The sequence below is a fragment of the Sipha flava genome, unplaced genomic scaffold (assembly GCF_003268045.1).
Source record: "Sipha flava isolate LNK unplaced genomic scaffold, YSA_version1 307_pilon_pilon, whole genome shotgun sequence".
Classification (NCBI taxonomy): Eukaryota; Metazoa; Arthropoda; class Insecta; order Hemiptera; family Aphididae; genus Sipha; species Sipha flava.
In genome coordinates this window covers 1514573-1532430 of record NW_020272984.1, presented here as the reverse complement: position 1 = coordinate 1532430, position 17858 = coordinate 1514573, and the positions used below count along the sequence as shown (strand labels likewise).

At 23.8% G+C, this 17858-nt stretch overlaps 1 protein-coding gene across 3 annotated transcripts in view; it reads right to left on the bottom strand.

The window, feature by feature from the left end:
• Window positions 1-17858, bottom strand: part of LOC112686396 (myotilin-like) — a 230978-nt gene that overhangs the window by 137709 nt on the left and 75411 nt on the right. For all 3 annotated transcript variants that reach the window (XM_025558641.1, XM_025558642.1, XM_025558640.1), the window contains exon 2: window positions 9936-10027. In XM_025558641.1, coding sequence (XP_025414426.1) covers window positions 9936-9990 — 55 coding nt within the window. In that variant the 5' untranslated portion in view covers window positions 9991-10027. The remainder of the gene's footprint in view (window positions 1-9935; window positions 10028-17858) is intronic.

Below are 17858 nucleotides of genomic sequence, written 5' to 3'. Positions count from 1 at the left end.
AATTTTTTTTAATATCTCAAAAAGAAAATGTAAGAATATTATTTTTTTTTTAAAGTTTTGGTTTTTTCCGTTGACAAAATTTCCATTCGTAGTATAACTTAATGGATGTATACATTTGTGTTTGTGTTTGGTTGTTGATAATTTTGGATTAATATTCAGACTAATGTTTGATGAAATGATGATAAACCACTTCCTTTAGTTTTCCGTATTATTATTATTTAGTAATTACGCGAGAGCCAATAACAGATATGGAGTGAAATCAATTGTAAAATGCATGTATAATTGTTTATTGTAGATGATAACTATAATTCTAGTCTAGATTATTATTGTATTTCCATACTTATGCTCAATTCGAAACGTATTTCGACACCAATGAAAAGCTACGCGGTTAAATTCGTAAAATTAATATTAGTACAATTACGATTATCAATCAACGTAGGCATAGTAATTTAGTTAGGCAAACTAATAAATCATAACAATAATAGTACATCGTAGTTAATAGTGAAAGCGATAATTTGTAACTTGCGTAACTTTTAATTAGAAATAAATCTTCAATTAGATATTCAAATACTGAGTTTTATCTACATTTGGATGTTCATCCGATAATATTAATATACGACCGTATTTACACTACTTATACACGCTATATCATATTCTTCACTTGTATATCCAAATTAAATTCAAACAAATTTATAGTAGACATCTTTTTATTTATTTCAAATTTTGTATGTACTCGTATTTATTAAAAAATATATTTCCATTTTCATAAAATAATTCACTATACGGTTTTATATGAAAATATTTAAATTACATTTTTTATAAACTTATGCACATTCTTCTAAAAAAAAAAAAAAAAATTATAATTATCAAGGTGAGCTTAAAATTATATATATTATTGTTCATAAAAATCGTTTTAACTTTATTTTAATTGAAAAAATATAAAAATGTGTAAAACAAAAAAATAATAATAAAATTCTCTTCTTAATATTGTTTATATTCGTAGAAAAAAATCTTATAAATATTTTAAAAGTATAAAAACAAATTTCTAAAATAAAATTGATAAAGAAAGCTCTAAATATAAAGTAACTATAGTATTCATTTTGATTTAAATAAATATTCGAACTTCAAAATAACAAAAATAATATTTATATTAATTTTTATAGAAATAATAGCATATTATACGATGCATGGAAAAATAATTCATAATATTATAAATGTTCAACCAAATTTTAAAAATAATAATATTATTGTTCATCATTTTTGAATAATAGTAAATAAACAAAACATTTGTAATAAAATCTTTGGTTAGTTTATTAATTTTATTAAAAAAACATTTCTTATACCAACATTTATATTATTTTAATAAAATATATTTATACTTTGTAAAAATCTAAACAATTTTAATTTGTATTCTTGAATATTTTTACTTTGATGATATTTTTTTATTTTTTTTTTTTATATATATTAATTATAGTGATTTTAAACCGATTATTTATAGTAGTATTTTACATCAGACTTTTTGAAATATTTTGATGTAATTTATGCTATTTGTAAGAAATCATAATTTTTGATCTATATTTGCTGATAACACTTATAATTTAAAAAAATATTGTAATTTATTGACTGACATGGATATCTTTAGTTTTTGAGGAAGAAAACTAAAAATTAAAATTAACTTTAAAATGATTAATTTCTACTTTTATATTTATCACTTTAGAAATATAATTACTGATCCTGCCTTTTTCACTCAGAATAACTTGAATAACTTTTTCAACAACAATGATTTATTGGTCAAATTTAAAAAATCTATACAATATCTATACAGCAATATCATTATCTATTTCTATAATTCATCTGATGTGGGACATTTACCTTTTTTTTTTAACTCAATTGTTTGTGAACACGTCTTTCATTCGTATTAACATGTTAATATATTATCAAATTTTGTTGAATATAACATCGACTACAGATTATAAGTTTTTTTTTTATTTTTCTAAGAAAAAAAATAATACTTTTTTAACAAAATTAATAAAAAAATTACTTGCAATATTATTTTTTTTTTACATAATATAAACTGTAATTGTTATTTATTAATTCTGGTAATATAAATAATGGTTAAACTCTGTTAAAACGGAGGTTTTTTTTTCATTTATACAAATAAATAAATGCATTTTACTCATAGTATTTTATGTATTTTTGTGAATTTATTCAGCACATTAAAATAAATATAATTTTGATATAAATTTCATAAACTTTAATTATAAATCAAGATGTAAGCAATAACGATTTGTTTATTTTTACTACATAATTTAAAAAAAAAAAAAACCAAGCTCAAATTTTGTTAACAATTATATACATAAATAGTTTATATACAGAAATAAATAAATTAATGTATATTTTTAAAATATTATTGTATGTATAATGTACGACTGGTTTCTTTTTTTTTTTTTTTTTTTATAATTATTAATTGTTTATAAAAGTTGAGCAAGAAAACATGTATTGGTAGTAACACACTTATAGTCAACAAAATACTCTAATTGTACACACAATTGTTTTCATGTTACAAATATTATGCACTAAATCCATATAAATACATGCCTCGGTTTATTTTCTGCTCATAAATAGTAAATATTATAATTTGGGTGTATATTTTTATAATCAGTTGATTATTTTAATAGTAGTTTGAATCTAGTTTATTTTTTAAATATATCATGAATAAAGGGATATTTATTTTTACATTAATTCGCGAATTCAAAAGTAATTATACAGAATATATCATATTACATATACGTACTTATGAGTATGTAATTATTTTACTTAACAATCTATACTTATAGAATAAAAATGAGGGGATGGTTTATACAAATTTGTCACACCTCTCAATCAATATTATCTACTTGTAATATCTTTCTGTTTCATTTTTATTTTTTCCTGGTTATTTTTATTAATACAATGGTTAATAATTTTTTTACTTTAAAATTATAGGATTTTGAGCAAACATTGAGTTAGTTTAAATATTTTAACATAAAAAAAGATTTAAAATATGACGATATGTCAGCGGCAAGAATAATAAGTAAAAACATTTAAATTATAGTTTAATTTTTTGCATATACATATATTGAAATGTAAAATTTTCCACCCAGTCGGGTTTCAGTGAGTAATTTATGGTGGTGTATAATAAAACGTACAGCCAAAGTGCAATCACATAATATCCAGGAAACGTGCTACTACACCCTCGTGTATGAAGCCAGAACTACGTGTCCTACAATATTACATAGCACACAATTCAAATCGAATAGTCATATCGCGTAGCAACCTACCTATGACTTATTTTTTTTGCGGCCAATGTTACGTGATAAAATACATATTTATTTATGTGCGTATCATATGAATTTTAGTACACATTTTGGAGAAAACTTCTACGTGAGCGAACATCATTAACGTGATCTCCTCAACTACGGCTGTCTATCGCTACCACGGAGGTAAAATCGATTTAATTTTATATGAATATATAAATAAACACGTGATACTATCGCGTTATTTTCATCGTAAAAATAAATTAATATAATACATTTATGAATCTATAATATGTTTCTAGATAAAATCGACTAGTAAGCCGATCAAGACAACGTTTAGTACATTTTAACAAAAATAGTATTAGATGAATATTATACTAAAATGGGTTGAAAATATTAACCGATAAGCGAAAAGGGAATACAATGCGGTATAATGATAATTGTACGGAAGCATATAATTTACGAAAATTAAATTCTTATTTATGTTTTCGTGCATATACCATTTACGTTATTTTTTAATCAAATCAACTAAAACGGAGTAATGATACGAAAGGGCGCTCGCTCACCATGTGGCAGTATCCTCGAAAATTTATCATTCGGAAATTTTCTCCTAAGGTCATACATTTAACGTGAGGTTCATTTTCAACATACACTTGTGTGTACCCAACAAGGTATTCTACTTGATCCGTTTAATTTCGGTCGTAGTTTTTCTTTTTACATATATTGTTGATGTAAACTTTGTCTAGTACATTTTAAACTTTAGATGTTTACATAAAAAAAAAAAAATCACCTCACATCAACGAATCTGGTGACTTTAGAGTGGCACTCCATGTTCCATTGTTCATAGAAAATAAACGTTAGTTCACTTCGGGTATCGTGATGACATGGTAGGTACTAAAGTTTAATGGTTATTAAAATATATACCACTTAGTAAAATTATTTTTTCATCCAAAATAGTTATTTTGGTCATGTTTTCCGTCTCCATTCGGTTATAGACCCTATTTTGATAAAAAACCGAATATTATGAAGCATTTCTTATAAATGTTATTATACCTATATAGGTTATATAGGTATATGTACCTATGAACATTGAAATGAAAGGAATGATAGTTTTGTAAATAATTTAATTTTTTTAGTTTTCGATTGGTGAATTGCATAGAAATTTGATATTTAATAGGTGTTTGTTACTTTAGATCAAAAATAAATAATTGTGAATTAAATTATGAAAATATGCGTTCATTTCATTGGAAATCATTCATTACGTAGCTTATTATTTGCTTAAACGAGCTATATATTACAAATATTTAAATATTTGATAAATATTAAATTAGACAAACTTACATTAAAATCATATTAAATTGTATTATATATTTATATAAAGTATTATTATATCATGTCTATCATATATTGACTATCTGCGACTCAAATAGGTTTATTATATTTTAAAGTTATACAAGATGAGGATGAAATACTTAAAAGTAACTTTCATTAATTCTATGTCTTGACCTTCAATTGGAAAATTTTACTCTCGATACTTTTGATAGCCTATAGGCTGAAGTCAAGTTGACCGTTTTAGAAAATTGAAATAATTAAATTAGGTTACGTTTATATTATAATTGACCATTTTACATAAAAAAAAAAATAAATAAATAAATTGATATTTTTATAAATGTATTTCGATTGTATATTTAAAAAGTAAGAATTCATTTTTTGCAATAAAAGCTAGTTAATATTATCTATATAATTTATTCGGGGTATCCACTATAAAAATATCTATAACAAATTAATATTACTTATAAATATTATAGGATTAGGAATTAAAAGTGGTTACTAATAAGAATGTGTCCACTCTTAAGTGTGAAATTATAGTAGTGAAGCAGTTTAATTATATATTTATGTTTAACATAAAAAGTGTTATGAAAATAAAATATAGTAAAATTTAAAATTTTCGTTAAATCAAAATTGTTTCAAACATTCAAATACACAATAAATTTTAAATTCACATACTGCTTACTCAAAATTATTAATTAAAACATTTTGTTTTCAATTATTAAAATTTATATTATATAAATAGATCGTTAAGGAATAATATAACCGCCTATATTAAAAATATCTTTATTCCAACTCTTAAATGTCTATAAAAATCAATATTAATAGTAATTACGTATTCAGGTTAAACTATCTATCAGGTTTAACCATCTTTCAATTTTTATCTGGTACTACAAACAATATTCATATAATCCTGTGTAATAACAATGATATAATTTTTTTATTTTATGTTACTTTAAATTAATAACAGCACAATGGTAACATTTAAATAAAAATTACAGGACAACTTCTGAGATATAAAAAATATTACTCTAAATTACTTTTATTATTAAATTTTCAAATATTATAGGATACAATTAAGGCAAGTAGGCATATATTTTCTACAAAAAATAAAATATATAATATTAACTCTGTTTTAAATTTAATATAAAATCCAAAATTAATTTTTTAAAGATTGTATTTCGATAAAAAACAGAATAAATTAAAATCAAAATTCGATGAAAATTTAAAACGAATGGACATACTACAACGTTCTTTAAAACTGTTTATACTGTAAATACTTATTAACGTAAAATAAATTAAAATTGAATATAAAAATGTTAAGAATTCGAAATAAAATTATAAAGTTCAAATCTTTGTAGTGACGTTATTATATTAGTCAATTTTATCATTGAAAAATGTGAAAGGTCATTAATATCTTATCAGAAACTAATAAACTGAAGCTATGACAAATTTTTCAAAAATATTGAATGTTAATATTATATTGATTATTAATATCTTCTTATTATTTACTATAGTTGATAACATAAAATATAAAATAATTCTGCATAAATCTATCTAGCAACAAATACCTACAATTACAATAATTATAACACACCTATACAATGTCGCCTTTAACAGTGGTTCTCAATATGTGGTCCGTAGATTTCCAGGGGTCCGTGGGTCAATTTTAACGATCTGTAGTTATGCGTGAAATTAAAATAACAAGAATTTCGTCAAACTAGGATGTAATCATAAACAAAAATAAATGTTTTACTAATCTAATGATCGAAAATCAATGCAATTACTTATGTTTAAGTAACGTGTTAAATTGTAACATTTAGTTGTAATAGAGTTATACTTCCATTAAAAGGTCATAATGAAAGAATTACATTAATATAAATTCTTTGTGTTGCTTTTATTTAAAAATGTGTGTTTATATTACAAAAAAAAGGTACGAAAGATCAAGAGAAATCATAAAAATGTTTTTTGCTTTAGAAAAATAATTGGATGTAACAAAAAATGTATACCAATTTCTTTATAAAAAATTTAAGTTCTAACTAGGTACTAATGACTTTGTATTAATTGCAGGTAACCATTAGATTATAAAATGTTTTTATTTATTTAATTTATCTATAGCAGTATAAGTAACACTAACCGTTAGGTATAAGGAGACCGTCGCTTTTTTACCGATCGGTTGGTAAGTTGAAAAACGTAGTGTTGGAATACAAGACGTAATAATTTCTAGATTATCCATCCAAAAACTATAAAGTAATGTCAGGTGTAACTTAGTTAAAGCACCAAAAAACGACTGTAACTGATCACGATGACACACCGTGTCTCAATTATTTATTTAATTATAGTAAAATCAACTAATAAAACGTTATGGTTTAACTTGTTCTGCTACTTGGCTAACAATACAACCATATAAATTTGAAACTATGATTTTGAAGAATATTCTAATAAAATATATAGTTTTAAATAAATTAACAGTAATCAGGGTGCATATAATATTCTTTAAATATTTAACGAGTATTTAATATAAATATTCAAATTACCTAATCAATAAATGTAGTAATATTTTCAAAGTATTTACATAATATGCATTAACTTATTATTATACATAAATCAATAAATCATCAGCTATTTTTAACTTGATGACTTACGAAAAAAAAAATGAGTTCTCCTCTATTTTTCTGATTAACAATGAATTACGAAGTAATATATACATTATGCATTAAAAAATACTAGACCAGAAAAAATGACTCTACCGGGAATTATATTGATCATACTAGTCTAGTTCTACGAGAACAATTAAAACAGATGTATTTCATGTAAAACATTTGAAAAAAACCGTATGGAAAAACTATGATTGTATACTTTTATGTACGTACAAACTCATATTCTATTATAATAAATCAACATTTTTATAAACAATTATATGGAACAATGAGTATTATTTTAATTGAAAACTATTGATTTATTATTTTTCATAATATTTAATTATTATCTTATGCTCATTCATTTTCCATATGTCACAACCATAAAATGTATTGAAAATTATTTATAATTAGTTTCAAAAAATTGAGAATTTAATATTACAAGTATAATGGTATAATGTGTAACGTAATTCGATTGATAATAAGAAAAAAACATGTAGATTAGCTATAGTACATGTTTTAGAATTTAGATCGTGTATACATCTTAAACAAGGTCACATAGAAAGATCAAACAACGGGCATACCCATTTTACTTGCACGTTTAATTATGTGTGTACTTCCTGGTAAATTTACACGTTTATGTTTGAACCAAGTGACAAAAATTATGAAGGTACAAAGTGAAAATTATTCGGTTTTACTTTACATTTTCAACTTGTTTAGGCAAACATTGAATCAGTGAAGATAAATAGTAAAAATTATTTTTTACTAGAAAAAAGTATTACATATTAAAAATTATAATTTCTGAAATATATAAATTGAAAATACATTATACATATCGATTATCATATACAATTGTTTTTTCTTTAAAGACCCTTCGTAATACCATATATATTTGTGGTTTAAAATTATAAAAAGTTATTATAAAAGAACATTTGTATTTAGTATTTAAAATAAAGGTTATTAATGGTTCTCATTGATGTATATTTGTATTATACTTTTTATTAAATCAATTTTATAATCAATATTTATACTTAATAATTTTATTAATTTATTCATTGTCAGATATAATGTTTATTTAAAGGATAAAAAATCAAAAAAATCAACTATACACTTTTCTTCTCGTTGTTCTTGCAAAGATTCAATACTATAATATTCAATATACTTTTCTTTTTTTGCATTTTTTCACATATTTTATACAAATATATTTTACAGTAGATATACCTATCGGATGTTTGATTTACCTAGATAATGCATTTTGCATAAGTTTTCAGAAAATTATAAACCTCCTTTTAGTTTTTACACTTATCATAACTACATAATCTTAACACATTTTATTCATCTTTCTTTGTTTAGTCTATTAATGTAAAGTTTATATCTATGCGATGACAGATTTTGCAGATAAGATCATTACCATGAGCTTATACATTTAATAAGAATAATGATATCTATAAAAATTGTTTCGTACTCCAGGTTCGCATTATTTTTTTCTATTCATTTTTACAGCAATCAACGTTCAATATTGATTAGTTAATAAAATAAAGATTTTGAGTGAAACTTAGATGCTCTCAAAAGTACAGACGGAATCTGAATCGCCACCGTGTTAACCATTATCAAATATCTTTGAAGCTTTCCAATTATAAAACAGCATTATTTTTACCGTAGAATATTTTAAAGCTCTTTCAAGAGCCAACCAAATTGTTTTCGACATGAAATTAATATGTTTGTAAATTATATTCTAAATCTTTAAATGCATTATCTACCATTTGCAATATTGTTGTGAGAGAAAACTAATTGATAAAATAATTATCATTAATTTTATATGATTCCAAGAACCCCCCTCCCATCTTATTCGCTCGAATTCCTCAACACAGAATATTTTAAACAATTATTAAACAGGTATATTTTCAACCATTTTATTAAATCTGTAATCTTAATTCTAAAACAATATAACCTACTAGAAAATAATAACTAATGTATGTCGATTAAAAAAAAAAAGAAAGAAAATATTGATCTTGAATAAAAAATCAAAACCGACGATAGATTGATGGTAATATTAAGTTTTCTTATTCCACGTGGGATTATAATTTTTCTCTACCCATACGTATGCAAACTATAATTAATAGAATCTTTAACAGCCAAAATAATTTAACCCAAAAGCATCTTACAATGCAACATGTTTAGCGAAGATAGTATTCAAACTGAATGCTACATAGATTAAAGACATAGAAGACAAATTACCTCTATCATAGCAATTTACTAATACTTAACTCGAAATTCACTTCTCTCAATCTAAAATTTATCCATTCATACGAACTATATTATGAAATTCAAGTTATCGTAATTTTACAATTAAACACGATTATTACTGGTTTTAATTTTATAGTATCTATTTTCAGCTATCAAATTATAAGCTAGAAATAAGTATCGTCAATAACCCTGTTATTATTGACAATAATGTTATAAAATTTATTTACTATATTATCTGAAACAATCTTATATTTCGTTGCTTATCCGACCAATTATACGTCGACAACAAAGTTTACATTTAATTTGTATTTATGTAATAGCTTCTTCATGTTAGAATAAGGTTTATTTTCAAATCGTAAAGTTAAAATGATAGAAAAACTTTATTAAACAATTTTTCAATATTATATTCCGAGAAACAACTTACTGTTAACTACGACGGCGTATAAAAGAATCACAGCTAACAGAGGAACCAATTCCATCACTGCCAAAGGACCGCAATCATTTAAAGTTTTCCATCTGAAAAATATTATTAAACATTAGAAAAATTCGTGTCCAGCATATGTCAAATTTCATTTATTCAATTAACTAGATATGTTTCGGGTACCCGGTAATTACTCGATATCATAATCAAGACTCAGACCTTATAATAATATAATTAATTTTTTAATTAAGGATTAACGAATCAATTCACATAGCTGGTTATTAATGTAAATAAATGGTATTTTTCTTATAATAAAAGAATAAAAAGAAGAATGAATCCCGTATTTATTAATAAAATATAATATAACAATCTGAATTTAAAACACATTATGCCCACCGACTGACATCCATCAGTCAACATCAAAGGCACGCAATACACTTTTTATCATTTTTGCTCTCTTACTTCACTTGTTGCCTGTTTATAATTTGAAATTTATCCATAACTTTATTTATTTTTTTTATCTAATTATTACTGTAAAATAAGAATCTAATTGACGACGATGAGTAAGCGCAATGTAATATCTTTAATTTTGTTTTTAAGTTATATACATTAAAGATGTTCTGAGTACTCGGAAATTACTTGATAACCAAGTATTCAGTGTAATAGTTAAGACTCGAATCTTACCCACTACTCGGCGTAACACTGTATTTTTACTCGGTCCTCATCAAATACTCGGTATAATATTAAAAATTTTCCTAGGCTAATACTCGTTATCTAGTGTATAATTAATTTTGTACCAGGAACATTTCTACTATTAAACATCATAAACAAACATAAATTAAAGAGTAAACTCCACGTCTACTTCATACACAAAAATTATAGATAGGTTTAAAGTGATTCGTTTATCGGTTTTCAATAATTAAATTAAATTTTCATTGTAGTAAAATTATGGAATGAGAATGCAATTACTTATGTGATTACAATTTTCCATTGTTTGATTAACATTTTTTTATACTTACCACGTGGATACACTAAATTTCTTAATACCTATAAATAATATATCTTTTTTTTTTTATTTTTTTATTTTTTTTTAAAGGTAAGTATAATAATTTGTACATTCAGTTATCTGTTACACTTTATGTTTATTTATACTAGCTCAATGAATTTAATTTTAATTTAATACACGAAAAAACTTGCACTTAAACGTTGTTAAGACAGTATATTATTTATTCTAAATTCTGTTAATAGAAATAGTATCAATACATTTTATGATTATATAATGGACTTTAAGATTATTAAAAAATGATGAGTTAAGCTTTTTGGTATTTAATTTTCCATACATTTAAATCAAGGACAAAATTTCGAATGATGAAAGTTTTAATACATTTTAAATTTATATTTAAGTAATATCAGAAATGTTATCTAATATACTCAAATAAAATATTTAAATTCTTTAAAAAATATAAGTGTTGAATATTATTTACTAATTCTGATATAAATTTTAACATTTTTAAATATTTATATTTGTATTTATATGACAAGATGAATATTTAGAATTAAATTTATGTTGAATATTTTGTGAAATGTGATGTAACAACATTATAAATATTTTAAAACTATTTATATAACCTACATTTCATATTTTTGTTAAGAATGTGTTTATTAATAAATATTTCAATGACGCGTCATAAAAGTTTTATAGGTACATAAATGTTAATGTGCATTTTTAATCTAAAATAATATAAACAAAAGAAACATGTATTTGGAAAATAATTTACCTACCCAATTGTTGTTATTGACACATAATAAATTAATAATAATAAAGACAAAATATATAATTATTATTGTTATTTTTAAACGCGCAATAAAGCGGCTCATTGTATAGGCAAAATTGATACATGAATGTGTTGAGCAATACAATTTTGGATGAGCCAATATATATAAAATTTTCGTAATTCATGACAGATTGATGGAAATAAATTCACCAAAATATAACCACAACACGATGAAAAATAATCCAATGTTTTTAGAATATAGCAAATAAATTTTGTCTATAGATACTAGTGCACGGTCCATTATTTTAAGGACCAGACCGGACTACAAATTTTTCCAAGGGACCGAAGTCGGACCGGACCACACTTAAACGTTAATCAAAGACCAAAATTGGACCAAAGCGACGGTTCATATTATTTTTAGACCGGATCGGACCAGTAATTAAATAATATTTAATAAAGTAGACAAGTAGACCGTAGACCGGTCTGTCAGTCCGATCTAAAAACATTTTGGACCGTTTATGGACCGGTCTGTAAGATTCAGTCTGTATTAGCCTAAACCGTACCATATGATGCGTTTAGTATTAAACTGGACCAGACTACCCGAATTTATAAATAAATATGTAGGTTTTTTTCATTTTATTTGTTTACATAACAATATCTATATTTAGATTGAAAGTACCATGATTGGGACCGGATTGAAAATAATCAAGCAATCTATATATGTAAAAATGGAGCCAAAAATGTATAACATTTCATCAATTGAGAGCGACTAGCCCAGGTTTGGCCCGATTTGGCTCAAATTTTTTTTAATTTTTCGTAATCGCAAGAAGATTTTACGAAAAAAAAATTTGGAAAAGTGCTATTGTTTAATAAATCGTAGGTTAATTTAATATTTTTTGACCCGATCGATAACTGCGCAATTGAAAATGAATTATTAAATAAAACTATTAAAAAACCATTTAAAACTATTAATTTTATTTTTGGTATTAAATGATGGGTATTGCATAAATATTAAACAACACGATCCCGCAACAGGTGCCAAAACAAACAAGCATGTTAGTTCGAAGAATTATTATGCATATCGATTGATGATTAGACGCGATTAGGACAACGTTATTCTACGATGTCATAAGCTTTATCAACATTCCATGGTCGACATGTATGTAAAGATAGAGAGCGAAAGATTTCGATACTTGCGATTCAATCAAAAAAAGTTGCGTGCAGAAGATTCTCAAAACAATTGCTAGATATAGATGATGGGAAAGTTACTACCGATGAAACGGGATGTATAAAATTACCGACCGATTTCTGCATAATCCTTGATTAGCAAGATGCTCTCATTGACCAGATATTTTTCAATGTACATAGACAACACACAAATCATGAGTGGCTGGCAGAAAGAGCAATTTTAGCAGTAAAAAATGTGGACATTAACGAACTGAATCTCAAGATACAAAATTTGTTATCAGGATAGTTGGTGTCATACAAATCTATTGATACAGTTTGCGATGCTATTGAAGCTATAAATTGTCCAACAGAGTTTTTAAACTCGTTGGATTAACCAGTCATGCCACCGCATAATTTACAACTGAAGGTTGGATCTCCGGTTATTTTGCTTCGTAATTTGAACGCACCTCGACTATGCAATGGCACGCAATTAGTCATTAAAAAATTAATAAAAAATATTATTGAAGTCATAATTTTAAAATTCCGAGGTGAAAATATATTATAACCACGAATTTCTATTATACCACAGATGTGCTAATATAATTTAAACGCCTTAAATTTTCAATTAGATTGGCATTTGCAATGATTATCAATAAGTCTCAAGGCCAAACGATGTCTGTCTGTGGCTAAGATTTGAGCACATCATGTTTTTAACATGGACAATTATACGTGGCGTGCTCTCGAACCATCCAGTTTGTTTGTGTTGACGAAAGATGGGATAAAAAAAAATATTTTACACTCTGTTGCATTAAGAGATTGATATTGTTTTTTTACTAATATTGTCATAATTAGCGATATATATAATTTTAAAGGATCAAAAATAATAATAAATTATTATAAAAATAAATGTTTGATCATCAAACTTTGATGTTTTTTAATTTTTATATTCCGTCACCGTTCACGGCACTCCATACCTCTTTCACTTAGATACCACATCCTTACCCACCTACATTATATTAGTTTTTTTTTTTTTTAGCAAAATATTCTCTAGAAAATATTTATATGACAAAACATTTGTCGGGTCAGCTAGTTATTAATTAAAAAACATTTTATAATATCGTTTAATAATACAGTGAAGTAAATTATAATGATTTAATTAGTAACTTAGTTGAATAATGAACGAAACAATATACATTTTGCCTTTTACAATATTATGATAAATTCCATGATTTTGTCTTGAAAAATATATTAAGTTGTTATAGTGTTTTACAGTTATATTATTAAAGTAAATGCTAAATAGTTCTGTGTACAATACAATTTATTAAGACAGTATAATTAGATCAATTAGATATTGAAAATTGGTTAGAATTCAGTGAAAATAAACCTATTAATGATATTAAAGTAATTTGTCTTTTAAAGTAACTTTTTTCATTAATTATTCAATATTTCAAATTAATTAATTTTATGGCTATATCAACCAGAATTTATTTTGATAAAAAAATGACATCACTAAAAATATATTATTAATTGATTGTTATTGTATTTATTTTAAGTGATATGGTTATATTTTTGATTCAAATGCAAAGATGTGTTCCATGAGTGTTGTTCAATATTGCAATACTAACATTATAAAACGATTATTATAGAATATATATATATATATCGAGCAGTGGTGTATACATAATTATTGTACGGGAGGGGATAAGTTGCAAACAAATCATTATGGAAGGAAAATTTCTAAACCTAAGTACCTGAATATTTAAATAATAAATTATAAAAGATATATATATTGAATGTGTTAAAATAATAATTTAAAATACATCCTTGCAATATTTTTTTTGTTTCCTTATAATTTTCTTACATTAAGAACACTATTTTATACAATTTTAAAAAATACCTATAAGGGGATCTAATCCCTACATACCTCTTGTATACGTCCCTAATATCTAGTATAAATTATAGAATATTAGAATCTATATTAGAGATAGAAGAATATTTATATTATATATCATTGTTAACTAACCTGGCCAATTCATACTCATATCAAACACTTTGCTATATAAAATCAATAATGCCATTTACATATTTTATTAACTTCTAAATATGTCAATCTCAACAACAAAATTATCTTGTATAAATTGTTTCTTAAACCAATATGGATTTATAGAATCCAGTTATGAGAAGTTGCCAAACATCATTACATTAATAAAATCCAAACATTTTAGTCTAAATGGCCTTGCTAAATAATCAAAGTCTTATAATTTGTCTCAAACGATACCTTATATAAAGATCTTTCTATTCAATCCATTAAAAATGTTGCCAACATATTTTAAAAGTACTTTCATTCAAATATAATAAATTGCCGAAAACTTTTGATTTCAAGACTTATTTGTTCCTAACATTACCGATAATTCCATAAGGCACCTATAACTAATGCGGTGCTGTCACCCATTAAATAATTATCTCTCTCTATATACATATTACGAAGTTCCATCAGTTTCTAAAATCATAACTTAATCTATCTATAATATTATATTAAATTATACTATTTTATGTTTTATTTAAAACACTTGAACTTATTGTAAAACCAGCATTTACAGATTGTTCAATTGCAAAAAAAAAAAAAAATTAAGTAAAAATAAATGGAATTTTACAAAGCATGGAAAACTAATTCATGTTCAATAGTTTAAAATGTTTAACCAATATTTTATTGGTAGTTTGTATGTTTATTATTTAATCAATTGATTAGAATTGAACAAGTAATAAAATGTAATAAATGTGTTTTTCCATAACGTTATAGTATTATTTTTGTTTTGTAATCTTATAAAATAAATCATAATAAAATTTTGCTTTGTTGAATTTTAAAAAAGTTTCAGGTAAAGGGCCATATCTTGCTTTGCAATATAATCAATAGTCTGTATGATAACATTATAGATATTGTGTAAAATTCAGTGGATTGTTTGACAAAACAATACTGATGATTTAATATCCAACTACAATACTACTACGCAAAGTATGAGTATTTAATGTAGACGTTTAATCAATACGAGTATACAAACATGATGATATTTAAAAGAAATTAATGACTATTCATACATGATGATAGTTTATCTAAGAGAAATATCTTGTCAGGTAAAAAAAATTGAAAATTGAAGAGAAAATTGATTTTATATTTTCTGTGTGATTATCAAAAAAACAAATATGTATTAAATAATATATATATAAGTTATATTAAAAAAAAAAAAACCTTATGAATTAAAAATTATGTCTTGAATCATTAGGGTTCAAAAATTTTAAATTCTTTAAAAAATACAAGTTTAATATAATACTTCAATATATATATTGATAGTACTTTGATGAATAATAATATCCAATTGACTTTAAATTGTATAAAATAAATTTATAATAATATTTTTATTACATTTTAAGCTTTAAATCTTTCGAGTAGTTTCAAGTACTATTTTAATTTCTCTCATATTTTTTTAAACTAAAAAACTTAAATTATTACCGTAGTTAAGCTACATTTCTTTCAATTTTTTCGTAGCGATAGAGTAATTTATATGAATTTCATATAAGATCTTCACATTTATGGTTTATAACTACAACATTAATGTAAAACAAGAAATGTATTGGTTTTGTCATTATAATTGTTATTATATTTTTACACGATTTTGACCAAAATTATTGCTCCAATCATCATCAAACAAAAAAAGAAAAGATAAGAAATGTGTTCTTGTTGATAATTTAAAATGTCATACTTTAAATGTCTTAGCAGTTTCTAAGTATTTGAGAAAATTGGAGAAAAAATTGCAAATTACTTTACTGTAATGATTTAAAATTATTATTATGTATTAATTTATCTGTGAAATAGTTATATGTTTTTTTAAATCATTATTTATTATATCATAAATAAATAATATTACCTCTCCAATGATTGAATCGTTCTGCCTCTTAAAAGCCGTGGTTGACTCTTTAAGTATGGAATAAGATAACCAACTTATATTTTAAAATAACAATTATTTTCTTTTTTAACTCACTTATATTAATTTTATTTAAATTACTTATACATACATTAACACATTATTATAAATCGTTTACAATTTCTTGTGTCCTTTTTCATAGATGATCTGCGTATTCTTTTACACTCGTCTTTGATCATCCATACAAAATGACAATAAGAACACGTCTCTTATTTAACTAAAAAACTATACTCCTTATATATGATGACTGTGTGTGTGTGCGTATGTATGTGTGTACGGGTGTGTGTAATATCTTATATATCTTTTAATGGCTATCGAATATTATAATTATTTAATTATACATTCAATTTTAAAAATTATATGAATGCTTAGGCGCATATCATTACATTACGCAATGTTTCTGATAGAAAATGTAAAATTTGGTTGTACATGAAAAACATAAAAAAAATATTAGCATTTACATGATACCAGTTTTTAACAAAATTAAATATTTGATTTTATCATTATTCAAAAAAACTATTGTCACACAGACTTGAAATTTCCAATAAATATTTATACCAGCATTTGCTATGGATAGCTTAATAATTTTAAAAAGGTTTGTTTTCCAATTATAAATAAATAATTTAAATTTTCATGTTTTTTTTACATTTTTTTCGAAAATGATCATAAAAACAATTTTGATTTGATAAAATGTGTTGAGAATTTTTAATTAAAAAATTTTTCATACATAGAAAATTACCTATTATAAAACTTTTACAATCTCAAATTGTAGATGCTTTTCTTTTTATGAAAATTAAAATTTAGTTAGACTATGGTTTTTATACTCTATAAACCATCTTGAGAAATAAAACTTGATTCACCTAACCTACTTCACTTTTTTTCTTTTTTTTTTTTTTTAAGATCAATGGTATATTGGGTTCAAGTATTGAAGGGTCAAACTGATCAAATTTCAAACCGAATTCAAAATGAAAAAAAAATCGAACCAAATTATTTACCATTTAGGT